The 27,479-nt window shown below is 59.8% G+C and overlaps 16 protein-coding genes and 1 non-coding gene across 17 annotated transcripts; 7 read left to right on the top strand and 10 right to left on the bottom strand.

Annotated features, from left to right (window-relative positions):
- Positions 1–556: 556 nt before the first annotated feature.
- EHS24_004309 (uncharacterized protein) lies at positions 557–2,766 on the top strand (the record flags this gene model as incomplete). Its single annotated transcript, XM_028619901.1, has 8 exons — positions 557–756; positions 810–1,012; positions 1,172–1,272; positions 1,380–1,766; positions 1,807–1,939; positions 2,041–2,240; positions 2,427–2,536; positions 2,616–2,766. 8 exons carry the CDS (start codon positions 557–559, stop codon positions 2,764–2,766), a joined length of 1,485 nt encoding a protein of 494 aa, XP_028478873.1.
- Positions 2,767–3,147: 381 nt separating this feature from the next.
- EHS24_004310 (uncharacterized protein) lies at positions 3,148–4,394 on the bottom strand (the record flags this gene model as incomplete). The annotated part of the gene is made up of 2 exons (XM_028619902.1): positions 3,148–3,856; positions 3,913–4,394. 2 exons carry the CDS (start codon positions 4,392–4,394, stop codon positions 3,148–3,150), a joined length of 1,191 nt encoding a protein of 396 aa, XP_028478874.1.
- A 676-nt stretch (positions 4,395–5,070) lies between these two features.
- EHS24_004311 (uncharacterized protein) lies at positions 5,071–6,221 on the top strand (the record flags this gene model as incomplete). The annotated part of the gene is made up of 3 exons (XM_028619903.1): positions 5,071–5,179; positions 5,420–5,915; positions 5,972–6,221. 3 exons carry the CDS (start codon positions 5,071–5,073, stop codon positions 6,219–6,221), a joined length of 855 nt encoding a protein of 284 aa, XP_028478875.1.
- Positions 6,222–6,498: 277 nt separating this feature from the next.
- On the bottom strand, positions 6,499–8,025 carry EHS24_004312 (uncharacterized protein; the record flags this gene model as incomplete). The annotated part of the gene is made up of 1 exon (XM_028619904.1): positions 6,499–8,025. One exon carries the CDS (start codon positions 8,023–8,025, stop codon positions 6,499–6,501), a length of 1,527 nt encoding a protein of 508 aa, XP_028478876.1.
- Positions 8,026–8,311: 286 nt separating this feature from the next.
- Positions 8,312–9,990, bottom strand: EHS24_004313 (uncharacterized protein; the record flags this gene model as incomplete). Its single annotated transcript, XM_028619905.1, has 2 exons — positions 8,312–9,634; positions 9,685–9,990. The coding sequence occupies 2 exons, from the start codon at positions 9,988–9,990 to the stop codon at positions 8,312–8,314; spliced, it is 1,629 nt and encodes a 542-aa protein (XP_028478877.1).
- A 692-nt stretch (positions 9,991–10,682) lies between these two features.
- Positions 10,683–11,687, top strand: EHS24_004314 (uncharacterized protein; the record flags this gene model as incomplete). The annotated part of the gene is made up of 1 exon (XM_028619906.1): positions 10,683–11,687. The coding sequence occupies one exon, from the start codon at positions 10,683–10,685 to the stop codon at positions 11,685–11,687; it is 1,005 nt and encodes a 334-aa protein (XP_028478878.1).
- A 225-nt stretch (positions 11,688–11,912) lies between these two features.
- EHS24_004315 (uncharacterized protein) lies at positions 11,913–13,076 on the bottom strand (the record flags this gene model as incomplete). The annotated part of the gene is made up of 2 exons (XM_028619907.1): positions 11,913–12,128; positions 12,183–13,076. 2 exons carry the CDS (start codon positions 13,074–13,076, stop codon positions 11,913–11,915), a joined length of 1,110 nt encoding a protein of 369 aa, XP_028478879.1.
- A 680-nt stretch (positions 13,077–13,756) lies between these two features.
- On the bottom strand, positions 13,757–14,740 carry EHS24_004316 (uncharacterized protein; the record flags this gene model as incomplete). Its single annotated transcript, XM_028619908.1, has 3 exons — positions 13,757–14,401; positions 14,451–14,680; positions 14,734–14,740. The coding sequence occupies 3 exons, from the start codon at positions 14,738–14,740 to the stop codon at positions 13,757–13,759; spliced, it is 882 nt and encodes a 293-aa protein (XP_028478880.1).
- A 576-nt stretch (positions 14,741–15,316) lies between these two features.
- EHS24_004317 (uncharacterized protein) lies at positions 15,317–16,195 on the bottom strand (the record flags this gene model as incomplete). Its single annotated transcript, XM_028619909.1, has 4 exons — positions 15,317–15,319; positions 15,372–15,914; positions 15,962–16,134; positions 16,177–16,195. The coding sequence occupies 4 exons, from the start codon at positions 16,193–16,195 to the stop codon at positions 15,317–15,319; spliced, it is 738 nt and encodes a 245-aa protein (XP_028478881.1).
- Positions 16,196–16,704: 509 nt separating this feature from the next.
- Positions 16,705–16,802, top strand: EHS24_004318. The gene has a single exon. It is a non-coding gene; the product is annotated as a tRNA-Ser (tRNA).
- A 204-nt stretch (positions 16,803–17,006) lies between these two features.
- On the bottom strand, positions 17,007–17,941 carry EHS24_004319 (uncharacterized protein; the record flags this gene model as incomplete). The annotated part of the gene is made up of 2 exons (XM_028619910.1): positions 17,007–17,670; positions 17,712–17,941. The coding sequence occupies 2 exons, from the start codon at positions 17,939–17,941 to the stop codon at positions 17,007–17,009; spliced, it is 894 nt and encodes a 297-aa protein (XP_028478882.1).
- A 560-nt stretch (positions 17,942–18,501) lies between these two features.
- Positions 18,502–19,337, bottom strand: EHS24_004320 (uncharacterized protein; the record flags this gene model as incomplete). Its single annotated transcript, XM_028619911.1, has 3 exons — positions 18,502–18,873; positions 18,928–19,080; positions 19,131–19,337. 3 exons carry the CDS (start codon positions 19,335–19,337, stop codon positions 18,502–18,504), a joined length of 732 nt encoding a protein of 243 aa, XP_028478883.1.
- Positions 19,338–19,723: 386 nt separating this feature from the next.
- On the top strand, positions 19,724–21,025 carry EHS24_004321 (uncharacterized protein; the record flags this gene model as incomplete). Its single annotated transcript, XM_028619912.1, has 1 exon — positions 19,724–21,025. The coding sequence occupies one exon, from the start codon at positions 19,724–19,726 to the stop codon at positions 21,023–21,025; it is 1,302 nt and encodes a 433-aa protein (XP_028478884.1).
- A 70-nt stretch (positions 21,026–21,095) lies between these two features.
- EHS24_004322 (uncharacterized protein) lies at positions 21,096–22,060 on the bottom strand (the record flags this gene model as incomplete). Its single annotated transcript, XM_028619913.1, has 2 exons — positions 21,096–21,293; positions 21,344–22,060. 2 exons carry the CDS (start codon positions 22,058–22,060, stop codon positions 21,096–21,098), a joined length of 915 nt encoding a protein of 304 aa, XP_028478885.1.
- Positions 22,061–22,234: 174 nt separating this feature from the next.
- Positions 22,235–22,898, top strand: EHS24_004323 (uncharacterized protein; the record flags this gene model as incomplete). The annotated part of the gene is made up of 3 exons (XM_028619914.1): positions 22,235–22,265; positions 22,309–22,817; positions 22,869–22,898. The coding sequence occupies 3 exons, from the start codon at positions 22,235–22,237 to the stop codon at positions 22,896–22,898; spliced, it is 570 nt and encodes a 189-aa protein (XP_028478886.1).
- A 242-nt stretch (positions 22,899–23,140) lies between these two features.
- EHS24_004324 (uncharacterized protein) lies at positions 23,141–24,546 on the bottom strand (the record flags this gene model as incomplete). The annotated part of the gene is made up of 4 exons (XM_028619915.1): positions 23,141–23,244; positions 23,575–23,814; positions 23,994–24,293; positions 24,432–24,546. The coding sequence occupies 4 exons, from the start codon at positions 24,544–24,546 to the stop codon at positions 23,141–23,143; spliced, it is 759 nt and encodes a 252-aa protein (XP_028478887.1).
- Positions 24,547–25,980: 1,434 nt separating this feature from the next.
- Positions 25,981–27,327, top strand: EHS24_004325 (uncharacterized protein; the record flags this gene model as incomplete). Its single annotated transcript, XM_028619916.1, has 4 exons — positions 25,981–26,047; positions 26,244–26,417; positions 27,021–27,095; positions 27,233–27,327. The coding sequence occupies 4 exons, from the start codon at positions 25,981–25,983 to the stop codon at positions 27,325–27,327; spliced, it is 411 nt and encodes a 136-aa protein (XP_028478888.1).
- Positions 27,328–27,479: the final 152 nt, after the last annotated feature.

Here is a 27,479-nt window from a genome sequence, read left to right on the forward strand (position 1 = left end):
CCGTCAACAGAAGTGGTTACGTAAACAGGACACGTGGTCCCAGATGTCTATTTGGTTCCGTGTGGGGTAGCACCTGGGGGGGCCCAGCCCCCAGACAATAACAACATGTCGGCCTGTGCCGATCGGGCCATCACTTGTGCTTCTCTCCATCTGCCCGTTGTCCTTCTTCTGGCCACCCCGCCCCAGTACCGCCTCTGATCGCTGTGATGGTTTGCACGGGTTCACCCATTTGCCACTAACGACTTGCTCCGTCCCTTCGCAGCCCCATCATGGGAGACACCTTCACTGTCCGCTCACTCTGCGCTCACGTTTTTTCCCAGACGACCAGCCTCTTTTAAGGGCTGCGAACGTCCAAGCGCAACGCCAACCTTCTCAACACGCAGCCGCGACCCCCGAAAAGCCCTCAAGCCACAACCAATATACAGGACAAGGAACAGGCCGGGACAGGCGCTACTCTGGTACTCTGGGGACTCTGGGAGGGGCCTCGACACAAAAAGACGACAACAACACAGAACCGAACGCTTCTCACTCTTCTCACCTCCTTCCCGTCACTATCATGTTCCGCGTGCTGGCCACGGGACTCGCATTGCTCTCCCTGGTGGAGGGGCGGGTGATCACACGCGCAGTGCGCGACCGTGACACCCAAATCATCCAGGCCACGAACGGCAGTCGCGCTGAGCGCGACTCCATCACGGTCCAGGCGCCCGGGTTCAGCTGGGGTGTCGCACCGGTCCGCGGCGTCAACATTGGCGGCTGGTGAGCACAGCTTAGAAGAATGATATTTGGTAGCTGACAAAACACCCCGACAGGCTCGTGCTCGAACCGTGGATCACGCCGAGTCTGTTCGAGGACAAGCCCGACTGGGTCGTCGACGAGTGGTCGTATGGCGAGTATGTGGCCAATTCCAGCAACCCGAGCGAAATTATCAACCACTGGGCGACGTGGTACGACTACTCGCAGTTTGAGGCTATTGCGGGTGCGGGGCTGAACACTGTCCGCATCCCTATCGGCTGTGAGTGGAAGTTTGGTTCGTGGTGACGGTGCTGTGGCGCTGTGGTAGTGCTCGTCAAAGGTCATTCTCACCCAAACTTGACCTTGGTGTCTACCACAAGGGCCACAGTGTGAGCCTGTGACCACGTGCAGACCTCATTCGAGCTCATGCTAATGACAGTCTGGTCCATTATCCCGCTTGAAAACGGCGAACCGTATCTTGTCGGCGCCTACGAGTATCTCAAAAAGGCCGTCCTGTGGTGTGCCCAGCTCAACCTCAATGTGAGTAGTCCACTCCTTCACACTACCCTGTGCATTCCGCCGCTATGCGTCCCATGTGAAGGGCCTGGCCGCGGCACCGACCAGTCCCACTGTAGCTCACGCACCAGGTCATGCTCGACCTGCACGGCGCACCCGGCAGCCAAAACGGGTACGACAATTCCGGGCTCCGCGGCACGCGCCAGTGGTTTTCCAACAGCACAAACTACGCTCGCGCGATCAACGCCATCGAAGTGCTCGTGACCGAGTTCACCAACGCAAGCTACAGCGGCGCAGTCACGTCCATCGAGCTCATGAACGAGCCGCTCCCCCAGTCCAGCAGCGACATTGGCGACCTCCGGAGCTACTATCAGGACGGATACGCGCTCATCCGCAACATCTCGGCCGTCGCCGCCAGTAACGGGATCACGGTCATCATCCAGGAAGCGTACCAGGGTCTGGCGGCGTGGGAAGGGTTTATGCCTGCGCCGACGTACCAGCGTGTGGCACTCGACACTGTGGGTTGAGTGCGGATGTTGCCACTGCTAACCCGTTCAGCACATCTACCCAATGTTCGACCACACGTACATCCAGCTGAGCCTGTACGACAACCTCCGCTGGTACTGCGGCTGGGAGACGGACCTGGCCACTGCGAACAACTATCTGTGGACGTTTGTCGGGGAGTTTACCGGTGAGTCGGACGGCGTGCGGAGTCCGCTGTCGCTTTGTGCCACGGTTCAGCTGGCCAGTTGTCCAGCTGTTCCCTGCGGCAAGCACGCTGACCCACCACAGTGGCCAACACGGACTGCGCCAAGTGGCTCAATGGCCGCGGCACCGGTTCGCGCTACGACAACACGCTGAACGGCACCGCGGCGATTGATTTCCCCGGCGACTGCTCCCAGCGCACGGGCGACCCCTCGGCGTGGACACAGGGATACATTGATCACCTCGCACAGGCGTTTGAGACCCAGACATGGGTGTATGAAAAGGCAGTGAGTCGTACGCTCCAGGGCGCGGCGGCGGGGTACGCTCCAGGGCAACCCGTGTCGTCGAGTGGGGACAGCCGCCAGCTCGGTGGATCTGTGGATCGCCAGTCATGAGCTGGCTATAGGCTGGGTGTCTGGCCACGACCTGGTTTCATCGTGCCCGACGGCCGTTACTGACTCTACCCCGCGCAGTCTGGATGGGTGTTCTGGTGCTGGCGTACCGAGGACGCGCTGGACTGGAGCTTCCAGGCCGGCCTGACATATGGCTGGATCCCGACGCCGATCACGTCCAAGCCACACGGGTCAGTACTCGCAGCTGGAAACCACCACGCGCCACACAGCTGAGCTGATTCCTGATCGCTGATCGCTGACGCTCTCCAGCACCCCATGCAACTACTCGTCGTTTATCACCGAGCACACGGCTAGCGCCGCCAACACGGCTACCCGCGTTACCGAGCGCGCCAACGTCTGGGTCTACGTGAGCGGCGTTGTGGTGGCTCTGTCGGCTGTTCTGGGCGCCGCGCTGGTCTAGTGTGTGACTGTGTGGCTGCGTGGCGCAAACCGCAAAGTGCCAGTTTTCTTTCACTCTTTGGGGAACCACGTCATCCTTCCCATCCAACGCATCGTTCGTGTTACTTTATACCATCTACTGTCTCCACCAAGGCTCGCTCATACGCTGCCGTTTTCCATAATACGTAGAGGAGACGGCAGTCATAGACCTGCATGCATCAGTTTGTCCTGGGTATAATGGTTCTGCGGCATGGTATTCAAGGACAGCATCTCTGAAGAAGAAACAGCGCGAAAGGAAAGAACTAGTTCACAAGCGACGCCCGCGCGCCTCTGGCCTCATGATACCTCCAAGCGTCACCCCACGGGGCCGTCCGTCTGTACCTCTGTCCCCGCCACACCCACTTCACTGGCCATCGGTCGTGGCCTTGATCGCAATCTGCTTGAGCTGGTCCTCGATCGCGGCCGCGAAGCGCTTGTAAACGTCCTCGTTCATGCCGGTGATGGGGCCGTCGTGGAATCCGCCCTTGTCCTCAAAGACCTCGACGGCGACGCCGTCGCGCCGCATACCGTCCACGAGGGCCTTGTCCTCGTCCTCGAGCGCCTCGAGGGTGCCGTACGACACGAACACGGGCACCGAGACGAGGAACGTCCAGTGGCCCGCGTCCGCGAGGGCCGGGGAGAAGAGGGGGTGGCGGACGGCGCCGGCGTTGTAGTGGCGCACAATGCTCTTGATGCAGTTGTCCAGACGCGACTTGGTGAGGTAGTCGTCCTGGTTGCGTTTCCAGCTCGCAAACGAGGTGGTGAAGTCGGCCCAGGGGGAGGCGAGGGCCAGGGAGCCCGGAAGAGGCAGGTCGAGCGCCGAGAGCTGCAAGACGAGCGCGAGGGCCAGGTGCGCGCCGGCGCTGTCGCCCGTGACGACAATGTTGGACGGGGTGAAGCCGAGGTGGACCGTGACGTAGTGCCACGCCGCGAGCGCGTCGAGGAGCGGGGCAGGGTAGGCCGTCGAGTCGGTGAGGCACTTGCGGTACTGGACGCCGAAGACGCGGGTGTGCGTGTCGCGCGCGAGCTTGGGCGCGAACGGGGACCACATCGGGTGGCCGCGCGCGTATGCACTGTGGGGGAAGACGTTAGAACACAGACAGGTACAGGGGGCGGCGGCCGCACTCACCCTCCGTGGATGTAAAAGACGAGCTTCTCGCCCGGGACGGCCTTTGCAGTACCGAGGGCCGCACCAGGAGGCGATAAGATGAACCCGGGCCTCTCTGCGCGCGGGACGATGGGCGCCGGCTCGGCGTAGCCAACACACCACTCCTCGGGGGCGGCGGGGACGCGCACGACGTCCATGGTGACCAGCTTCATCACATTGCCAAACGGCGCAATGGGGCGCGGCACGGCCGTCGCCTCGGCGTCCGTCTCTGGGTACGCGAGCCCCGTCCACTGGCCGACCGACTTGATGAGGTGCGACTTGAGGAACCAGCCATAGGCCGCGCCGGCGGGGCGGCAGAAGACGAAGCGCAGAGTGAGGAAGGGCAGGCGCGGGAGAAGGGAGAGGACACCAAAGAGGGCCAGGAAGCCGTTGACCCACGGGCCACGGTTACGCGGGGTGTCGGGAGACGCGTGCGCTCTGTATGTGAGTGCGGAGGGTGACATGGTGGTTGATGCTGCTGCTGCTGCTGCTGATGACGTCGGTGGGGTCGCGACTGCGCGTGTGGACCTGATGTCTGCACGGTGTGTGTCCAAGGTGTGTGTTTTGTTTTGCGGATGGGGGTGGATGGGTGGATGAAAGAGAGGAAGAGTCACGGCTGCACGACGACATTATATATGTCTGCAGCTTTGCCAGCTGCATTCCCCGTTTGGTGTGCGTGACTGCACTCACTGCCTCGGCAATCTGCAGCCCATGCAGCCATTGCATGACCGTCCTTGCGTCTTTGCTCGGCCACGACGTGCCCGCCCGCGCCGCGCGCCGCCAGTGACGCCACCCGGTTGTCGCCACCCACCTGGGGGGCCATGTGGGGCACCATATGGAGGGAAGGTCCCGCGCCACCTATGGCTCCGACAGCACACGAGATGCCGCCTTCGTATCTCTTAGGCCACCATCCACAGATCCTTCACAACACTCTGCGCGTACAGCACAACCATGCACATCCGACACGGCATCGGCGCCCTCCGCGCAACCTGTACACCACTCGCAACGTACACGCCCATCCCCACCAAAACCCTCGGCACGAGGTGGGCGCACGCCGCCGCGCTCGAGGACCACCCCCACCCCCACCCTGCAGACGCGACCGCCGCCGCCGGTCCATCGAGGCGACCTCGGCGCGCCAAGATGGAAGACTACGTCTTCCCCGAGACCGGTGCGAAGGGGGGGCCGCCGACGCCGTTTGAGATTCTTGGCCTGGAGCGGAGCGCGTCCGGCGGCCAGATCAAAGCTGCGTGTGAGTAGTTCAAGTACGGTGGAGGTGGATTCGGAGACGCATGTCATTCCGAATGGGGTTGTGTGCCGCCCACAGCGACTTGCTCCGGCACCGACCTCTGGTGACAACAGGTCTCTAGGCGATCACCAGTGGGTCCTCGCACTGTGTGGTCCGCTATGAAGACCCACCTGTGCATCACAGGCCATCTCCAGGTCGGGCCTAGCTCGTCCCCTCGGCGTCCTGACTAACGCCCTGCCGCAGACTACCGCCTCGCCCTCATCCTGCACCCGGACTCGTCCCACCCCTCCGCGTCGTCCGACCACTTTGCGCGCCTGAACAAGGCCTACAAGCTCCTCAACACCAACGCGGGACGCAGCACGTACCTGTCCACGGGGTACGGCTGGAACGGCGGCGGCTTTGACTCTGAATACGCCGAGTCGAGCGCCGACGCCATGGTGCGCGAGGCGATCCGGCGCGCACGCGCAAACGGCGCGCACGAGTGGCGGGGACGCGGGTTCCGCGACTCCGAGGCCGGCGCGGGCGCCTGGGGCGCGCACCGCATGGGTACGGACGGTCAGTGGCAGCCGTACGACGCCGACGGGCACGCGTCGGGCGGCGGAGACGCGCTGTACATGTCCAACAACAAGTTTGTCATGGTCATTGCCATCCTGGCGGGTATCGCAGTGTGGGCGCAGTGGGTGCAGATTGACAATGTGGTCGACACGAGTCGCGCGTCGATGATTGACAGGCATGTCCAGTGAGTAGGGGACTCGGGGGGGAGGTGGTGTGCGGCTGTGGCTGACGACTTGAAAGTGCGGCTAGGGCGCTCGCAGATGCCCGCAAGGACGCTTCAATCTATGGCCAGGAGCGTCGAGACGCCATCCACCGCCATGTCCGGCAGAGGGCTGTTCTTGACGAGATTGACAGGATGACCCAAGGAGGAAGCACGGGTCACACGGCGGCCATCCCCCCACCACAAGCGAGAGACGACGCCGCACTTGCTGCTCGTCCAGTTCCACCACCCGCACCGCCTTCACCCACGAGCCCAAGCGCAAGTCTGTGAGAGGTCAAGGAGAGGTCAAGGCAGCGAGCCGCCCTGGAGGCGGCAAATGTATTTGTTACCAGCACCTGCTCGAGCCGAGTCACTCACACTGACGTGGATGTACACTTCCCACCCGCCAATTGGCCTCACATCGAGCCGAATGGCACATGTTGCATCTTATTTATCACATTCTTTCTCTGCTATCATCGCATGAGGCTTGTTGAAGGGGTCCGGGGCTCGTAACTTGACACAACGTCGGTGTGCGCTGTCCCGTCTTTCCGGGCGTGTGCTCGTGTTTTCACTCTCCGTCAGACTCGGAAGGCCACCAGTCCGACCCGTCCTGGGCACTAAGACGAAACTCGTCGAGCTCCTCAAGCGTGGCCATCATGTATTCGCGTGACGTCGCGTGTCCGCGCTCCTCGCCGAGGCAGGTGATACCGAGACATCCCTGCGGGGTGATGATCTTGATTTCAATGTCCATGGCCTCGGGAAAGTCCATGAGCCACGAGGCCGTCTCGAGGGTAGATGGGAGACACGAGTAGATCCACTCAATGGGTCCCGTTTCGCTCGCGAAGAATGGCGGCACGTCGACGTGGTAGAACAGGCGACAGATGGCCAGCGCGGGAAGGCCCAGGTCGAGGTGGCTCGAGTCGATCGAGAGCGTCGAGTCGCTGACGCCGCTGACGGACGCCGTGTCGCTCGCTTCCCAGCTGTCCGCACCGCTGCCTTCGCTGTCCGAGTCGTAGAACTGGATGCGCTGCGTCGCCTTGGAGGCAGGGCAGTCGATGGTCAGGCACAGGTGCTTGAGTTCCGGGAAGAGCGACCAGCAAAAGCCGAGGACATGTTCGGGATGCGCAGCCTTGACGCCCACAATGAGGCTCTGAAGCTCGGTGCCCGTCGCGACGCCAATGTGGTGGAGCTGGTCGAGCGTGAGCCAGCTGCCGCCAAGGTTGAGCTCCAAGGGCGGGGGGATGTCCATCAGGTTACGCGTGTGGAGGATCCACACCCAAGTGTCGATAGAGTGCGACGGGTGGAGGGCGAGGGTGTTGGCGACGACCTGGAGGGCGAGCGGAAGTCCGTCGCCGTCGAGATCGTTGCGCAGCTTCCAGTCAAAGCGGTCGCGGCGCGTCGGCGAGATCTTGCCGACGTGCAGCTGGCGCATCGTGTGCACATTCCACGCGGCCGGGAGGGTCGAACTGTGCGTGTCGAGGCTGGACAGGTCGCCGTGGCGGTCGATCGTCACCTCGAGGAGCGTGCTGTGGTGGTAGTGCTGCGTCGCGGGCCCGCAGGCCGTCACAAAGGAATAGTTGATAAAGTGCAGCGGTTCCGTGACGCGGTGGTTCCACTGGATCTCGAACAGGTTCGGGAAGATCTTGTACAGGTCCTCGACGCCGCCGACGCCGTGCAGGCGGGGGAACGAGCCAGTGAGGAAGAGCGTCTTGACACTGGAGCGGTAGACGTCGAGGCGTTTGGTGATGCCGAATGGGGAGCCAGTGTCGCCGGCGTTGTCGGGCGCATCCTTGACCTTTGCGTAGTCTTCATAGTAGATGGTGGACCAGAGCACGCGGGCGGCAGAACCAAAGCCCACCCTGCCCCAAGTGATGTAGTCGAAGAGAGGGATACCCTTGGCCTTGTTCTTGTTGCTGGTAGATGAGGCGGTGCGAGGTGTCCACCTCTTGTTGCCGCCCAGCGTCGGGTCCAGGTCGGAGAAGATCATGCGGCGGATGTGGTCAATGTGCCACAGCTGGTTGCCCAGCTCCATGGTGCGCGGCGTGGGGGCCACGGCGGCGCGACGTTTCTTGGGCTGCTTGGTCTTGCCGGGCATGGTGTTGAGAGTGATGGTGTGGATGGAAAAAAAAAGAGTGGGTTGTGCTTGTTGGATGAGCAGATCATATGGTCAGCCGCGTTGCGCCCCCGGTTGACTGGACTACGGTGGAGGTGTCGGTGGGTCCTGGGGGACATCATAGTGTGGCAGCAATATCACAGTGCATAACGTCACCTTATCTCTTGCCTTATAAACATCTGCTCGCACTCCTTGCCAAACCCGTTAACGCTGCGGCATAGTATGTACAAACACATCCCTTCCTTCGGCTTGACTTCTCGTCACAGACCTAGTCGACGCTGCCCGTCTCGGGTTCCCAAGGCAGGTCCACTTCGGCAACCTCGTCGTCGACAGAGCCGCCCTCGGGGTCCGTGTCCCACCCGTCATCCTCATTGTCACTCGCGTGACCGCCGGCGCCGTTGAGGCCCAGAATAGTACGCATAATGTCGCCCAGCCTGCCGCGCATCTTTTCGAGCACCATGGCCGTCGACAGGCTGTACGCGAGCGAGATTCCGTGGCCCGCGCCTCCCAGACGAGTCGCCAGGCAGCCCTTGGGGGCCATGATGGCGACGTGGTGAGAGATGTCGGCTGGGAACTGCAAGAAGAACGCGGCAGTCTCCTCGACGGTTGGGACACACGTGTCCACCCACTGCATGGACAGGGCACTGGTGAGGCGCCTGGGAACGTTGACAATGTAGATGACCTGGCAGCACTCGAGCGTGCCTTGGTCGGCGGGAAGGTTGGGATCAATGTCAAACGTCGAGTCAGTCGCAAAGGACTCGCCGCTGTCGGAATCGTATTCGTGGGCGTAAAGGGGGTTGAGCAGGAGGCCGGTGTCGCTGTTACTGGGGCAGTCGATTGTAATCTCCAGGCCGACAAGGAAGGGAAAGACCGTCCAGGCAAACCCGAGCACGGCGGAGGGCTTGGGGTCCTTGACCTGAACGGTGAGGGCGTGCAGAGTCGGGCCCGTCGCCTCGGCGATGCGGTGCAGTTGAGCGACCGTGATCCAGCTGCCGCCGAGGTTGAGTTCGGTCAGGGTGACAATGTCCAAGAGCTGGCGCTTGTGCAGAATCCAGATCCACGTCTCGATAGAGTGCGACGGGTGAACAAACAGGCTGTGGATGGCCCTCTTGAGCAGGTCTGGGAGCTCGTCGTGGTCCTCGTCGTCGCGGAGCTGGAAATCGAAGCGGCTCCTGCGTCCACGAGAAATCTTGCCGATGTGCAGCTGCCGCACGGGGGTGATGTCCCACGAGGCGGGCAAATAGTTGCTGTCCATGTCGAGGTTGGGAAGGTGGCCGTCCGAGTCCACCGACGCCGCGTACGTGCGCCCCAGGACGAAATGGTCCGTGCCGCCAATGTGCGTGTGGCTGCACTTGGAGATTGACGAACAGTGAAGGTGTCTCTCGCAGGTGACGCCGTGGTTCCACTCGATCTGGCTCAAGCAGGGGAAGGTGTCAAACAGGTCCTCGACGCCGTTGACATCGTGGAGGAGAGGGAATGCACCGGTGAGGTGGAGAACCTTGATGCTGGAGCGGTAGATCTCGAGACGGTCCTCAATGTCAAACGAACCCGTGGACGCGTCACGGCTCGTTGTGCGGTTCTTGGCTGCATCCTTGACTTGGCGTAGTGCACATAGTTGGTGGTCGACCACAGCATGCGCACGGTGGAGACGAAGCTCTCCTTGCCGCACGTGAGGTGGTCGAAGAGCGGGTTGCGACTGGGGTTGAGATTGATAAAGAGAAAGTTGGGCTTCCAGGCAGTGTCGCGTTGGGCGCTGAGGTCGGAAAGGATCTTTTCGCGCAGGTGGGAAATGTGCCACACTTGCTTGGCTGCATCGATGGCGCGCGGCGTAGGCTCTCCCTTCCAGCTGGGATGGGTCCTGGTCTTCTTTTTGGTCGGCATGGGTGGAATGTGGGATGGTTGGGATCGATGATGCGGGAAAAGAGTGTGAAAAGGGGCGTGGTTCATGGGAAGTGCTGTTGCGTGTTTGGAACCGGGTGGAGGGATCCGCACGTCTTGGGGGCGCGCTGGCGGGAAACGGTTGACTGGACTGTGGCAGTGACCCCAAGTGGCGGTGATCCATTGCAGCATGACAGTATTTCCACATTGCGCTCGTAGTGACTTGCCTCCACAAGCCTAGCGCTGTACAGAACCATGTTGCTTGCATAAATGCATTGTTGTCATCAGACAGTGGCCCCTGGGGGTGGCACCAATCGACAGAGCCCGACAACCCACGACCTCCAGCTGGCGTGCGCTGCCTTGGAGAGTTCATCCCATGCCTTGGCCTTCAACCATTTAGTATTGTCCCGGTATTTAGCATTGCATGGCAACAGTGTCTCAATGGGGGTATCGGCGCTCGAGATATGACAGTCACGATGACAGGATCCAGTAGTACCAGCGTTTTCAAGCGGCTATGAATGTATGCATATCCGCAGTCGCTGCCTCAGCTTACCGCCACGCAAAAGCAGTCGCCTCCTCACGCCAACTTGCTCAAAGCGGGCGGGGCATGCGATGGCGTTGCGGACATGACCGCCTCGGGCCGAGATTCACCGACCATGCGCGCGCGCGCATGACGCTGGGTATGGCGACCGTCACCATAAATGGCGCCAACACAAACACGCCTTTGGCCTCTTGGCCCCACCGTTCAACTCTTTCCCACCATGGCACGGCGAGAGATTACAGAACCCACCGTTCTTGCAACTCCGAACGGCGACTTGGCACCGGACGCGGGGGGTTGGTCGCGCAAGCCGCTGCATACCAGCGACAACATTCCCCACGGTCTGTACTACCTGTGGCGGACGAAGAAGTGGGACTATTGGGGGATCACCACCCCCGAGCTCGTGCTGGGTCTGACTGTCGCCGACCTCGACTATGCAAACTTTGTACAGGTGTACCTGTACGACCGCTCCACAAAGGAGACCATCGCCGAGGAGCACGCGCCACTTCTGAACGGCCGCGGAGTGGAGCTGCCCACGAGCCTGCCTCCCCTCAAAGTCTACGGCTCGAGCAACGGCATCACACTCGATTTTGAGGAGGTGGACACCTCCCGTACCATTATCCGCGTCAAGTCGCCTCGCGTGACGGCCGAGCTCACGGTCGACACGTCTGGCGAGTCGCTCTCGGTCGCCGTGCCGTGGGGCAAGGCACGATACTTTTACACCGTCAAGGCGCCCAGTCTCCCCGTCACTGGCACCGTCACGATCGACGGCAGCCGCACGCACACGGTGGGCCAAGACGCGTTCGCCGTGCTGGACCGTGGCCGTGGACGCTGGAACTACCGGAACGTCTGGAACTGGGCCGCTGCGGGCGGCGTCAACCCCGACGGCCAGCGCATCGGGTTCACCCTCGGCGCCAACGCCAAGCCTAACGGCGACACGGAGAATGCGCTTGTCGTCGACAAGGTGCTCGATTTTGGACACCCACAGATCAAATGGGAGTACAACATCGACAAGCCCGAGGAGCCGTGGACCCTCAAGGCCGACTGGATCGAGGCGACGGTCACGCCGTGGCATGTACGTAAGGCGAGTATCAACAGGCTGCTCGTCGCCAGCAGTACGATCCAGGTGTTCGGCGACTGGTCCGGCTGGGCGAGGCTCAAGGACGGCACGCGGGTCAGCCTCGATGGGCTGACTGGGTTCGCCGAGGAGGCATGGCAGAGGTATTGAGAGTGGTCCCTGTAGCAGTTGTATGTAGGTAATGGTTAATAAAGCCAATGAGCAGGCACTGTTACATGTTGTATGGGGATAGGCAGCTGCAGAGTCATCGATAACAGCGCGATATCCGTCGCCACCTCCGTCCCCTCATGGCCAACTGTTGCGCAACGTATAACCATTAATATCTTCCATATACAACCTTATCATTCTGCTTTACCATTCAAGGCTGTCCGGTGCTTAAGCCTTGGCGGCAGCGGCCGCGCGCTCGGCGAGAGCAGCGCGGCGAGACACCGACTTGGGGTCATAGTAAGGACGCTCGCCGAGGGAGACCGAGCGAGGGCCGGCGCGGCGCACGTCGTCGACGTCCGGGGTGGCCGCGTGGAAGGTCGAGCGGTTGTCCCAGATGGCAAGGGCGTTCTCAGTCCAGCGGAAGCGGACCTGGAGGTCGTGGTTCTGAATGAGATGTCAGCGGAGGCCCCCTTGTCTTTCAAATACGAAACAACTCACGGCCGAAATGTGGTCAAACAGGAAGTTGAGGAGGGCGTCCGACTCGGGCTGGGTGAGCTCGACGATGCGCTTGGTGAAGCCAGGGTTGACGAAGACTCCCTTCCAGCCGGTCACGGGGTTGGTGCGGATGACGGGGTGGATGGCGCTGAGGTCGTCGCCAACGTTGTCAGGGTGGCCGCGCTCGCCGGAGCGCAGCGGCTTGTTGCGGCGGCTGGCGTAGCCCTTGAACGCCTCGTTGCTGTCGTGAACGGCAGTGAGACCCTCGAGGGCCTGCTGGAACGAGGGCGAGAGGCGGTCGTATGCCTCGTACGCCGAGGCCCAGAGGGTGTCGCCACCAGTGCTGGGGAGGTCGCGGATCTGCAGGGAAGCGTAGGCCGAGGGAACCTTCTCAAAGGTAATGTCCGAGTGCCAAAGGGACTTGCCAGGCTTGCGCTGGACAATGGACGGGAGGTCACGGTTGTAGCCCTCAATGTACAGGTCGCGGTACTCGTTGCTGATCCAGGTGATCTGGTCGCCGAGTTCCGAGTTCTCAAAGGTGAGAGGGTGAATGTGCAGACCACTCTCTTCGGGGGCTCCGCCGGCACGGGCAAGGGCAAGGACAAGGTCCTTCTGCTGCTCGGGGGTGATGTTACCGTCGCGGAAGAAGACGACGCCGCGCTCCGAAATGAGACGGCCGAGGGCGACGGTCTTTGCAGGGTCGGCGATCACGTCCTGGATGGTAAGGGCGGGCTTGTTGTCGGTGGCAGTGGCGGCAAACTCGGTGCCAATGGCGGGAGTCGAGTCAAAGGACGCGTAAGTGCGGAGGTCCACAGGCGAAGTGGCAGCTGCGACAGCAGCGGCCTTGATGGCCTCGATAGTGGGAGAAGGGGTGTTGGCAAGAGCGACTGGAGCCATTGTCAGCGAGACGAGGAGTTGTGAGTTGGTGAGGTTCTCGACACGATGTTGTTGCCATCTTATATATCCTCCGTGTGCATGGCGAGGTGCTGTTCTAAAACAGCATCGGACGTCGCCGAGTCTTCTGACAGGTCGTGCTCATTGCTGAGTTTAACGTGCGATGTAAGTGGTCGGTATGGCGTTTGGTGGCCGTCGGTCGGCCATGCCACACGCAAACAATTCGTCGCCATAGATGGTGGCCGATGGCGAAAAACGTCACCGCACAGGAGCCCCTCGCGCGCGCGACGCGCGAACCGAACGACGATTGTTCAGGCACGCACGGTTCCAAGCCGTCCAACTTGCAACGGCCAGTGTGCATGGCTTCACTGATCAGTGACGACAAGGCCTTGTTCACACGCATGCATGTGATATACATACCATCGGGTTTGGCCGAGGTTGCGTGTCGCCGAACGATGGCCAGTTCGTAATGTTGTGGCCGCCGGCATCGCAAGATTACAGGCAAGTGGTGCTCTTGGATGATGTGAGGGATGTTCGGATGTCCGGTTCAGCAAAAGATCTCACATGGTGACTGCTTGTCATCTCATCTACTGGCTACACAACATGACGTGACCCCCACGTCTGCACACGCCAGACTAAACTTGATTCTCGAGTCGATTATCTCTTCTCCCCACAACACCTTGCTAAAAGTCGGAGCTTGTCGTCGCTTCGTCGAGGTAATGGGCAATCATGGCGCGCAGCTCTGCAGGCAGCTGACAGATCGGAGATGGGCGACGCCTGAACGGCTTGCCGTTGAGGACGATACACTTTGGGGTGCGCGCGAGGTTTGAGGCCTTCTGGACTCGCTTCTCAATGTCGTTGGACACTCGGTTTCGTTCGAGGACGCGGCTTAGCCGCTGCGCAAAGTCCTTCCAGCCTCGGTCGCCGTATGCTGGCTCGTGGGTGCTTTTGAGACTCGTCGACGACCCAACATCGTTCAGTCGAGTCCCGCTGATCTGCAGAATCTCGAGCGTGTGGTTGTCCTTTTCCAGTGTGCTGACTATCTGCGTGAGATCCCGGAGACGCAGGTGGCGGCCATCAATTTGCAGCTCTGTCATCTGTGGAGTCGTCTTGAGGTACTGGACAAGGTCTGGAACCCATGCGTGCTGGATGGGGTGGTTGTTCATGCGGGTCCTACAGGTCTCAAACGGCTGGGCGGTGTTGTGGAACACTCTGGCAATGGGGCCATACGACTGACCGACCGACAGGGGGTCGAAGTCAAGAGAAACAGACGCAATGGGCAGACTTGAGTTGGAGAACAGATCGATGATGTAGGGAACCGAGGAACACTGGGGGGGTTAACGAAGTATCTGAACGGCTCCAAGGTGCTGTACACACTGGGACATCGAATCCTTTGATTCGGATGGTCATGCGCTGGTGCTTTATCGCTGGCGTGGCACGTGCAAAGGTATGAGCAACCTTGCAGCGTGGACCACCCGTGCAGTTGGCTAGAGGGTCAGTCACCCAAAGGCCCACGGCGTGGCCGTGAGCGAGTTTGGTGGCCACAGGTCGCAGCTTGCTAAGGTCACAGGAACTGTCGCCTTCCACCTGGACCTCCAGGTACGTGACTGCGGGGTGCGTCAGACGGGGCCACGGCCGTGGCGGGGATAGCTCCTCTCACGATTCATGGTGGTTGATGGTGTGACAGAGAAGAGTATGGGTGTGTGTGTGCGAAGAGAAGCGCAAAAGAAACGATGACGATGTCAGTGATCAGTGTGCGCCCTAGTGGAGTACCTCCGGCAACATACGCACTGGGCCACACACACACGCTCGCTGATGAAGGTGTGAGACATTTGGCCGCATTGGGTTGTGAAGCTGGATCCATGGGTGTCGAACAACGTTTTCCGGTCAGAAATGGTTATGCATGAGTACACTTTCGACCTTCATGCACTGTATGCGAGCCGTGCTTCACACGATTGGGTTCATCGGAAAGGCCAGGCATTAGGCAGGTGCGTGATACGACCCATTGCCACAAGTTGGCTCGGGGTTCGGTCCAAACCAAACTCACCCAGCGAGCTGTCCACTGAATCTTACCTCCCAGTGTTCCCCGCCTGAGATCATGACAGACGACAGTTGCCGCTGGGCCTTTTTCAGATAAGATCAGGTCACAAAACAGTCCAAAACCACATTCAAACGGCGGTTCATAAGGTGTCACTAAAGGATAAGGATGTTATGAGGATAATCGCCTGACAACTATGACAAAACTACTCAGGCTTCGCCGAGTATTCGACCACCAGGTCACGGTAGGTAACTCGCAACCATCAGACGTAACTCGGCCGGAAGCTTGACGAGGGGTGCAGGCTTGGCGGGAACGGCGCACTGGCCGTCAAGGACAATGACCCGTCGCTTCTGGTTGTTGATGCCGATATTGCGCATCATGACGTGGTATATCCTCCGGTCCAGGCGCTCCCATGCCAAGCGGCGACGAGTGACCATGTCCCAGCGCTTCGTACCATACTTGGGATATTCGACCTTGTGACTCAGGTTGATCTGCAGCTCCTCGAGCGAGTAGTTGTACTTCTCGATGGCCTTGACGATACTCTTGCCTTGGTTGGTGTTCATGTTGGACCCAAATTCGAACCTGGTTACATTCGAGTCTTCGAGAAACGCCACGATGCCCTTGACCGGATATCCGAGGGCCCATCCGATGGTGATGGAGTTGATCTTCGGGACGGCGCTCAAAGTGAGAAGGAGAGCGTCTGCATGTGACCTGTGGTACGAGGCGAACTCGGGCAGGTTGACTTCAACCCTGCGGATATTGCCGCGGGTGAACTTTGACAGAACACGCGCAACCCGGTCGAGCTGAAGCACGCATCAGTAAACGTCCAGAAGAGCACAAACAGACGTACAGGTATGCCTGTCCCATAGAACTTTACTGTCCTGGACCCATCGACCTCTTCGGGGCTCAGCCTCCGCGAACGCCATGTTCCGACTCTAGGAGTCTTCTGGAGCCACTCGGTAAGGTGGGAGCGGTACTTGGCACGGTTCTCATACAGACAGGTGACTTTGATGACCAGCTTGGCTTCCAGTTGTTTAGCGAAGTGGCGATAGGCGTCTCTCTCACCTGTGGTCTCGGTGTCCATCTTCTAGAGGAGGTGATATCGGGTGTGGGGTTCGCTTCAAGAGAAATGAGTCGCAGAGAGCAATCAGTCGGGATAAGTTGGAAGGTGATGTTGAGAGAAGACAAAGTTTCGAAGGAGGGAAGACGAGGAAGGACGGCAGAACACTTCTCCCCATACGAATGCACAAATGAAATTACAGCGATGACGGTGTCGATAGTGTGCCAGCATGCTGGACCGCCATGTCAATAGCGGTACCACCCACCACCTTGCTCTCAACCCCCCTGCGAGTCCATCAATGTGGCGGCTGGGCTGATGGCTCTCCTCGGATTGTTGGCCAATACACCTCGTCCTCGCTAACCTCCCCCCCCCCCAACCACCACCTGCAACCTCAAGGGTCCCGCGGTCGATCTCAGCACGCCATTGTATCAACGACAGAGCCTGACCATATGGCATTATGCCATCAAATCGACTGCCACACCGCTGCATCACCTTATAACCTCACATTCCGCAATCACCTTCGTTGTTTCGACGACGTTGTCCCGTAGTGGTTATCGGGTTACCTTGCTATTGTTGAATCACAATCAGGTAATGTGCTTTGCACTCGAGAGTTCGAATCTCTCCAGCGTCAACAATAGGATCGCGAAGGACGCGCGAGTCATCCTTTTGCCATTGCAAGCTGTCGAAGGTGGGCAACAGAGAGGTTGGTCGCCGTGGTCAGTCATCGAAGGACATGTCCAACCCTCAAACCTCGATTCGACCCTCGTCGGCTAACTGCTTCAGTCGCGTGCTGGTGCCATCTTCTGCATATATCGCACAACTACAACTCCTCCTCTCACTTCTTGTTGGCCGCGTCCTTGACCGCCTGCAGCAAGGTCCGCCTCTCGACGCCGACCGGGTCGAAGCGGTTGACAACGTTCCACCTGCCGGCACCCCAGTGCATGCGCCATGCGGCACCGAGACCAGCCCCAGCGTCCTTTGCACGCAGCTGCTGGACGGTAGCGTCCGTCAACTCGGTGACCTTGGTCTTTTCGCCATTGTGCACGCTCTCAAACGCGGCCACAATGTCGCGGCCGGTAAACTCCTGCTCGACAACCGTCCAGCGCTGGTTGGGCCCAAACTCCGGCTTGACGATGAGCTGCGCGACCGCCTCGGCCAGGAAGGGAAGTGACAAGAAGGAGAACTTCTGGTCGAGACCCTTCTCGCCCTGGTACACCTCCACAGTGTTGTTGAGTGCGTCGATGCCAAAGAAGGCGGGAAGGAGGAAAGCACTCTCGAAAAGGCCACACCGGATGGTAGTGGTCGGTACGCCGAGCTCGATCGTCTTGTCCTTGAGCGACGCCTTGCCAAAGAGGTAGACGTTGTCCTGGTTGGTCTGCTCCTCCTTGGTCCAGTTGGCAGTAAAGTAGGACGGAACATAGACCTTGAGAGTGTCGATCTGGGCGAGGTTCTCGACGAAGCGCAGCGAGGCGTCGCCAGAGAGCTTGGCCGCAGCAGAGCTGAGGGAGTCAGCCATCCATCCCATGAAAGCCCCACCTACATCAGAATGTCCACGCCGTTGAGCGCGTTTTGATAGTCGAGCAGCGTGGCAGTGTCCGCATCGAGGATACGCGTCTCGACACTGGGGAGCAGGCCCTGGACCTTTGAGCTCGCACGCTGGAGGACGATCAGACGGAGCTTGTCGTCACCGTGCGCGCGCATGAGCGCCGTCAGGAGGTGGGAGCCGAGGTATCCAGATGCGCCGATGAGTGCTACAGTTGTGAGACGCATTGTGAGTGGTGGGAGTGGAGCGAGAGAGCGTGGAAGAGGTGTTAAAACGTAAGAGATGGGCAAGTGGGCAGGTTGCATGCTTACCATAGCAACCAACTGGCCGAGCGGCCATTCCGCTAATGTCGTCATCGGTCCTGGTTATCAGCGTGGATAGCGGCGTCTCCGAAAAGGTTTGGGCGGCCATCCCGCGCTGTTGATCTGATTATGGATGCATACCTCTTCTTCCTTGCAACCATTGCATTATGCATGTTCAACGGCTGATACGGGAAACCAGCTGACGAATGGAACTGGTCCCAGAGCTTGTTCTTGTCGAATTCTTCGCTGGCCCGTATCGCGGTAGAATGGTCACCGAGCCGGCCTTCTCCGCGTCGGAGCACGGTGGGTTCTCAGCTTGCTTCTTGTTGTTGTTGGATTCACCCAGTTGGATATTGGATATCTGTAACACTGGGGGAACACCCTTGAGTTCACTTGGGCCATTTCCTGTTATGGTCCGCCCAAAGCAAGACGTATCACTGTCGACCTCTCCCCGCGACTTCTGCGTCTTTGGCACTTGATATCCCTCAACGTCGGATGCCGCCACGGGGGCCTTCCCAGTAAGCACGGGCGAAATCTGGCCCAGAACCTACGTCAGGATAAACCCGTACAATCCCGGGGTCCTCGTACAGCTTGACAGCTGCCAGAGCTTTCTCAAGCCTGTCAACTGAACTACCTACCGCTCGGCCACCGGGATCCGGCCTGGTGGCCGCAGCGAGTGCATAGTCGAGGGCAAGGGCCCAAGGCGGCATGTGCGTAGCCAAACCGCTTGTCTCGTTGAGCTCCAGGTGCTGGATAAGGAAGTGTACAAGCTTTGTGCAAGTATACATTAGTCGAGAGAGCACGGTTGGTGAATGGCGTCTTACTGCGTTTAGGATTTGTCTGTACATGTAATGGGCCTGTCAGCCATGAGCCATGTGGCGAAGGCCGCTGAGGCGTGAGCCAGCACTGACCTCGTTCGCCTCCTTCCGAAGGACCGCAATATCAGATTCTAGCACCTTTACCTGTTCTGCGGTGGTCTTGTTCAGCGCTCGCGTGAGGCTTGCATATCGAAGCAAGTCGTTGGTGAGGTTTATCCACCCTGTGATCAACCCATGTCGCGAGATCTATCCGGGGTCAGCCGTTGGGGAGCCACATGTCCCCACTCCCGCCTTACAATCCTGTATTCTTGAGGCTTTGTGACAGTATAGCTTTTCCAAGCAAAAGAGGTGTAGTAGAAGGAGACCGGGTCCGTACGCGACTGCACGTAGGTATGCTGCTCGCCGTGGAACTCTTCGGCATTGAAGGTGGTCGAGTCGCGCGCGATAAACGGTGGGTAGTCTGCCATGACCCGCTGCACGTTGAATTCACAAGAGACACACATGGGAGACGAGAGATGAAGGTGGTAGGAGTGGTAAGAACAGCGATATGTATGTGGTTTATAAATATCAGCTCCGTGTAGTGTGCTGCATCGCCACCAAGCGATCCGTATCAGCGCCATCCGATTCGCCAAGAAAGACTTCAACATGCTCAGGCCAACAAACCGTCCTGTAACACCGACGCAATCTCAGTGTTGTTTGTTTACGCTGCCCCTGTACAAATGCAATCCAAAGACAAACCACACGATGACGATCTCGAACATGTTGTTGAACGTCATTTGGCACTTGGGGGCGCCATATTCTTGGGTTGGGGACCCCACACCTCCACCTCGTCCTACACCACAAACGACCCCAACCATGTTGGTCGTCTTCATTCACTAACCCACACCCCATGTCTCCACCGTCAATAGACCACCACGCCTTCCCGCACTTGATAGACTCTATCATCGGGTACGCTCCTCACGGGTCTCTTGTCGCCCTACGTGCGGCGTCCCGCGCCTTTCGAGACAGGTGTGACGCCCTCCTAGTCCAGCACATCGTCCTCTCCAACAGGTTCCAGGACGTGCAAGAGACGGCATATGGCCAAATACCATTCCCGGTTCGCCTTGAGGGACGGAATGGCCGGATTCCCTCGTTTTCTGATTGGGACAGTGCGCTGGCGATGGATTTGAGTAACGACCACTATGCCGGAGACTGGAAGCCGCCGAGGCAGGTACCAAACAACCCAAGAGCGACCAGGCTGGCAGACTTGGACTGGCAACCTGAGCGAGGCTACCATGGTCCGATACAGTCTAGCTACCGACGAAAACGGCACTCTTCATCCGCCAAGCTCCTCGCCAATACTCGCGTGGTCGACATTATCGGGCCCGTATACGACAAACGCCGGTGCGAGCTCCTCTCCGCGCTGTCACCCGACGTCATGCTGCGCTTCCGCGTCGATTCGCACGGCCGTTCACCATGGAGCCGGCGGCCGGGATGTGAAGGGTCCTTGCGTGGTTGGGAACACGTTTACGAAGGCCGGGTGGGGTCGTTTGTGTCGTTTGAATCGGTCGACGAACCAGTACCGCAACAGCACAGCACCGACTCGGCCATGGACGACGACCCGCGGATCTGGTTGATGGACGGGGCGGAACGCGTCGTTCGCAACCTGTTCTTTTCGCCATCAGGCAAGATGGCCGAGATTCGAGAATCCCAGTTTCCGCCCTCGGTACGCGAGGTCGTGTTGGTCTTTCAACGCAAGACCAGCAGCGAAGTCAAGGGCGACGGCAAGGGCACGGCCATCGATAAGAGTCGCAGCCACGAGCACACCATTTACGAGGGCCGGCAATACCGCGCGCGTGCCAACTATGGACCACTCTTCTGGACACTTGCCGCGGCCGCAAAGTACTTGCCAGTCACCAGGCTGACCCTTGTGGGCGCCGACACCCTCCCGGCCGCCAGTTTCCTTGGCGAAGACACACCCGCCAGCGTCCGTGACGACGTGTTCCGGCTAGTCGAGAAGTTTGTGCGCTCACATGCGGCAGACGTGTGGAACATGTTTGACGACGACTATGGGTTTGACTGGGCTGGGGAGCATGGGCAGACGGTAGACGAGCTCGTTGAGAGGGCTATGCGGGGTCTGCGAGTCATTACCATGGCCGAGTATGAGGCTGAGCGCGGGGCGGAGATGTTTGCGCTCGAGACAAGGGAGTAGTACGCTCGAGACAAGGGAGTATGTACGTGACTTGTATGGATACATTGTAAGGTTCTACAAGCGTCAAGGGCTAATAGTCGTACTCGCCCTGCCCGTTCTCCATGGCGTGCACCCCGTGCCCGGCGCCATTACCAGTTGCACCTCCGTTGCGCACAGCTGCGCTCGCGCTTGGCGGCTCGTCGTCAAACCACGCGTCTTGGGCATCGCGAGCGGCGATGGGGTCTTCTGCCAGTGGCTCGGCAAAGTCAATGTCGTCGTAGTCGAGCGTCTGGATGAGTGTCAGCCAGCCAGCCAGTTGCCCAAACCTGCAGTACTCACATCCAATCCATCGATGAACAGCTCCAGCAGCTGCCGCTCAAACATCTCCACCACTGCATCCTGGTCCTCGGCCCCTATCCCAGCCGACACGGGTATGGGCGTGCCATTGGGGCCCGTCACGACTCGGGGAACCACACCCATATCCACGTCGTCGTCGTCATCGCTATCCTCAAACTCCTCCCCCACGTCGTCCATCCTCCGCTCCCGCATCCTCGCGCCCCGTGCTTGTTCCCACTCGCGCACCTCCTCTTCCTCGGCCAGCATCCGTCCCAGCCGCCCCACGAAGCGTTCTTGGCCAGGCATAAAGCCCGTAGACGCCCAGTCGGACTCGTCCCGCTGGGACGTTGTTGCGGCCGTCACGCGCGGGTCGCCGCCCAGACGTTCCCAGAGGAGCGGCCAGCGGACGCGGCCGGCCTCGGCAGTGAGGGTGAGCGGAGGACGAGGACGCGGCGGTGCGCCAGCGGCTGCTGCTGCAGGTAAAGTCGAGCTTGACGGCGCGGTTGTGGGCCCAGAGGTACCGTAGAGCACTCTCCTGGCCTTGATGCCGGGCACTTTGGCGCGATCCTTTGGACTCACGCCGCCGCCGACGTCGCGCGCGAGGCTGGGCGGCAGCGCGTCGAGGTGGAGCGAAAGGAGGGTGAGGGGGTTGGCAGGCGGGAGGGTGTCGAGGCCGAGGTGCGTCTGCACTGCTTCGAGCGTGTGTTGTGGGACGGCCATGGTGGGCGCGAGAAGTGTTTGGTGGAAGAATGGGTGAAATCAATGAAAGGTGTGGAAAGTTGCCGACCAATGTCGTCATGCGGCTCACGCCGGTGCTGCGACGCCGCTGTCCTCGGAGTTGGGCGATTACATTTCGACGCGGCGTTCTTCGTTCCTTCCTTCATGCCAGCGACAATGAGTAACCGCAACAAGTACCCTCTTGACGGTGAGCTTCCTGGCGACATTTCACTCTCAAGCTGACAACCCAGGCTACTGCCTCTGGCTCGTCCCCAGCGGCACCCAGGCCGCGGCGCTCCAGTCCCTCGTCAACGACCTGGCGCCGCTCGTCGATGCCCCCGAGTTTGTCCCGCACATCACCTTGTGCGCGCCCAAGGGACCCGCGCGCGACTCGTCTGCCCTCCTCCTCGCTGCTGTCGAGGAAGCCCTCGCTGCCGAGGACCCCGCCCAGCGCGGCCCCATGACGTTGACGCTCAACAAGCCCCAGGGCGGCACGTTCTACTACCAGTGCGTGCTGGCGCCCGTCGACCAGTCGGCCGGTGACGCCGCGAGGCTGCTCAGCTTGCAAAAGGCCACGAACGAGAATGCCAAGAATACCCGCAAGGAGAACTTCTTCCCGCACCTGAGCCTCATCTATGGCGACCTCGATGCCGATAAGAAGGCGGAGATGGCCGAGGAGGCTGCCAAGAGGGGAAGCTTCCCAGAGAAGATTGTGGTGGAGGAGGCAGTGCTTGTTGACGTCAACGGCACGGCAGAGGAGGTGAGTAGCTGAAGCCCTGTGACGGTAGTGAGCTAGAGCTAACGCGCACAGTGGAAGATTGTCAAGCGTATCAAGCTCTAGAGTCGGTCTGGGCTCTGGGCTCTCCACCTTCGCGCTTGCCATGCCACCTCGTTGTCCCCCCGGGAAAGCTCATGCTGACACGTGAGCTGTGATGCATAATATTACAATTGCGATGTGCACTACCTGGCCACCATGACTCCCATCCTCAACTTCTCTCCACCACTCTCTCAACATGCGCGACTCGGAGCTCCGAGCCACCGTTCTCTGGCGACTATGGGTACACCCTGACGGGCCGCCGGCGCCTACACCTCCGGGCCCTGCCCTGCGCGTCCGCTCTCTGCGAGGTCCCACCATTCCTTGCCGGGCACGTCAGAGGGGTGGAAGAAGGCACAGCGAGACTTGAACACTGCATGTGTCAGCTGTCGTACTAAGATGTCGAAAGCTGTCATCGGGGAGAAAGAGAAGAGGGTGGTTTGCCAAATGCGCAGGTCATCTGAGGACGCCACCCGCTGCTGCGGAGAGCGATGCAGCAGCTGGGCCTCTGAGTCCGCTGGACCACGTTACGAGCGGCCTTTCGCGTGATAAGAGCCGAGTTGGTGCGTGGTTGATAGGTAGACTCGGCGTTGGACAGCTGTGAGAGCAAACACCGCGCAGCTGCCCAGCACCAGTTCCTCAGACACACACTCTCGAGACAATCATACACCAACACCTAGAACCCAGATTCCAACACACTCACCTTCAAGCGTCCGTCTCCTCACAATAGCCTCCACGCTTGCCTCACTGGCCAGCTGGTCGGCCACGACCTGCTCTTCGCCGACGCCGCGGCTCTGGGCACCACCCTGCACGCCGGCGGGACGAGGGGGAGTAGCAGCGAGCTTGTCGTCGACGCCCTTGGTCGGGGCACGCTTGGCGGCAAGGGACGCCTCGACCGTCTGCTCGCAGTAGGTGAGGAGGGTCTGGCGGTGGGCCCAGCCGGCTGTAGAGTGTTAGGATACGAGAAGAGGATTTGGGCCAGCTCTGCGGGGGACACCGCCCAGCTGGGATGCCGCAGTGTGGTGGTGCACTGTATAGCGCTGAACATAAAGAGAAGGGCCAGCGCAGCAGCAGCTCCACCCCACCACCGCCACTCTCCTCGCGGTCACAGACCAAACTCACCCATCACCTCGGACCACATCTTGGCACACATGCCGTCGGCGGTCGCGTGCTTGCCCGTACGCGCCTCGTCACGAAGCTGGGCATTTGCGCGGTTGAGTCGGGTGACTACTTGGTCATCGAGCTTGCGGTACTGGCGCACGAGGTCTGGTGAGAGAGCGTAGTTCACAACAGCGTGTGGCAGAGGGAAGGTGGTGAAGGGCGAGATACGAGTGATCAACCGGAGGAAGACGGTGTGTGTCAGCTTCGGTTTGTTGACAATGGCGCTGCTATAACGCCTTTCAGGACGACTTGGAGGTGCCTCTGCCTTCATCAGGAGAGCAAGAGGCCATTCACCCAATGCGCAAGTCCACGCTGGCGTGTCTCGGGCATGGGAAGGATAATTCGCCGCCCAAACGCTCGTGCCAATCTAATCTCCCAATTCTGTGTGTGTCTACTCACCCCTGAAGACGGTGAGGTTGAAGCAAGTCTCGGCAGTGATAGTGAGAGCCTTTGGCGGCGGAGCTGGGAACGAGTCTGTGTATGCGCTTGCTGTTCCGAATGGAGGGGCGGGCATGGTGGTGCAGTGAGCGGTGAGAGAGCAAGTAGAGAGTATAAACGACGATGACGCCGCTCACTCGGCACCCAAACGAGACGCCGCTCATCCCACCAGTGGACCCGCGAGTGGAGGTCGTCCGGCCAAAACAAAAAGGCGCCACATGGCCGGTGTTATGGGCATATGCTTATATCGCCGCCGGGTGCGAGGCTGGGGGCGGGTGCGAGAGTATTTTGGTGCGAAGTTGCTGGACACAAGATGCTTAAAGTCGACGCTGCATCGTTCTTGCAACAACCACCATCCCTTCAACACGCGTCTGGCAGCGAGGTAAGTCTCTCACTCCCCCTCCCCCCCATTCCACCCCATCAACACGGCGCTCGCCGTTGATCTGATGACCTTCTATTCTCTCCCCGTCTTACCGACCATGTCGAACGAGATAGGAACCCCCTTCGCGGGGGGCTTCCGGACCCCGGCCACTTGCACTTTTGTGCTTGGGGCGGGCTTACGGCGCTTGCCAGTGCCTTTGTCTGATCCCACCTATTCCACAACACTGTTCTTTGAACACATACCTTTTGTGGAGCCGTGAACTGACAATTCAGTGACATTGGTGTTCTTCTGAACAACAACCACACTCGCTGCCAGGACGTCGACAATTTTCAACGTAAGTGTCAACCCTCCAACTTGTCCTCCACCTTCCCCTCCCCCTCGTCGAGCAAAACGTCATGACCTATCGGTCTACGAACCTGCTCGACGACCCCCCAACCACACTGATGAAACTCTTGTAAAAACCATACGCAGTTTCCACTGATTTGCGTCCTTCCCCGCCAGGGAAGTTTGTTTCTTCGTGCGCTGCTGCGCGTTCACCCCCATTGGTTGTAGTGCCCCCGGTCTCCGGTTGAACCTCCGTTGCAGGCTGGGGCGCACTCCCTCTGGGCCTTCCTCGCAAGAGTTGAGGGCAGCAGGTGATGCAAGGCGCCGCGAGGGCGATGCCGTGAAGTTTTTCTTCCTTGGATGTCTGAGTCCCACCCCGCTTCCGTCACTTTTTCGTGTTCTCTCTCTTGGTTGGAGAAACAGTATGCTGACTTGGTTGCGCAGGTTATCTCGGACTCGTACGAGTTTAGTGTTGGAAGTTGTTTTTGTAGTGTTGTAGTTTTGACATGATTGTTGTTTGCTGTTACCTTGCCGCTGCACTGGACCTGGCCGGCTTTTACTGATTGCTCTGCTGCTTGGGTGTCGAGGGTGCTACCATGTTACTTGATCTACATCTGCCCATAATGCATTGCTATGGCACGCAGCCCGTGGTTGCTCGAGAAATGGCAGCTGCAGAAGGGACATGGCTGATCTTGTGCCACGAGCTCCAGCCAAAATGCTCCCGCTCGCCGGCTGGACGCGACTGTGACGTTGCGTGTTCCAATACACAATGTCCATCTACAACCCATTCAACTCACGCTCACCATGACCGTCCACGCGCTCTGGGTCATCAACAAGGCCGGCGGTCTCGTCTTCAGCAGGTCGTACACAGGTATGTCGAGGCCTGAGCTGCTATCGCGAGCGCACAGCTGACTCGGTTCCCTCGCCCATCGTTGCTGCTGCTACACTACCTCGTCCTCCTTCCTCGCCTGGCCTTGCCTCCTGCCCGACACCATCGCTTCACCTGTCCACGCATGCCTCGTTGCACTATTTTCTCCCCCGAATAACCTCGCTGCTACGCCTTACAGACACCCTCCCCCCACTCCCGCTCAACACGGTGCTCATCCTCGCGGGAACCCTGCACGGTATCCACGCCATTACCTCGCGCCTGGCACCGGCCCCACCTCCCGGCGCGCCCCAGGCAGGACTGGAGAGCTTTGAGGCTGAGGGTTGGGGCGGGAAAGTGTTCTTGACGCCTACTGGTGAGTGGTGGCTGTGGTGAGGGGCAGTCGGAGAGGGGGAGACGGAGTCGGAGGGACGCTCGGGCAGGCGACGGGGCGACAGGCATGTGTGGTCGTGGGTAGCCGGCAACGGGCATCGGTGGTGAACGTTCAGCTAGAGCATTCCCCTCTAGCTGGTGACCTCTTCCACTGGTGTCAGCGTCTCCACCCAGAGTGTCCTCATTTGCGGGTCAGGCAGGAGATGGCCTGAGCAGAGCACACGGACGGTGTCTGTCTACCCCAGCTGTCTTCGAAGCCTTCAGCTGGGACGATACGATGCCGCTTGTTTCCAGTACCGTCATCTTCTGTTTAGGCTGCAAACCTCTAGTCAATCGGGATGGAGCCGGTGTACTCAGCTCAATGGCTCCTTTGCCGTCAACTTGCCGCCGTGCGTGCCCTCATCCTTTGTGAGAAGGTGTGAGCGACAGCGTGCATGAGCCGGGGTTAATTGCCAGTTGCACGCCTCAAAGCGTATAGCTGGCGCTGCATTCAATGTTGCGCTTTCCCTTGGCTCTTCTCCACTACCCCCATCCTGCGCTGCCCATACCCAGCGTTCTGGCGATGACATACGACTGACTACCTCAGGAACCAAGTTTGTCCTCCTCCACTCCATCGGCCACGCTGGGCTTGACGACCTCCTCAAGAGGGTATACGAGATTTGTGAGCTTTACCCTCGTCTCACGGCCTTGCGGTGATTCTGAAGACAGGGCGCTGTGCACTGGCCTACTTACAGCGCCTCTTCGATACCGTGGCCGGCAGCAGAGTGCCTCTCGCTGACAATCCAGACTCGGACGCAGTCATGAAGAATCCCTTCCACACCCCGGAGATGCCCATCAACTCGGCGCAGTTTGACACTCGTCTCCAGACCCTCATGGCGACCGTCAACGCGTAACCAAGGTCGTACAACAGCCTCCCAACGAGAGCAAGGAAGATACCCTGCATTTGATGCCAATGAACCATGTGACTCTCAGAAACGCAAGTGTGGACCAAACATGAACATTACGCAAAATGACTAGTGTGCTACTAATACAAAGGGGTGGAGAT

This window comes from Apiotrichum porosum (assembly GCF_003942205.1).
Source record: "Apiotrichum porosum strain DSM 27194 chromosome Unknown scaffold_2, whole genome shotgun sequence".
Lineage (NCBI taxonomy): Eukaryota > Fungi > Basidiomycota > Tremellomycetes > Trichosporonales > Trichosporonaceae > Apiotrichum > Apiotrichum porosum.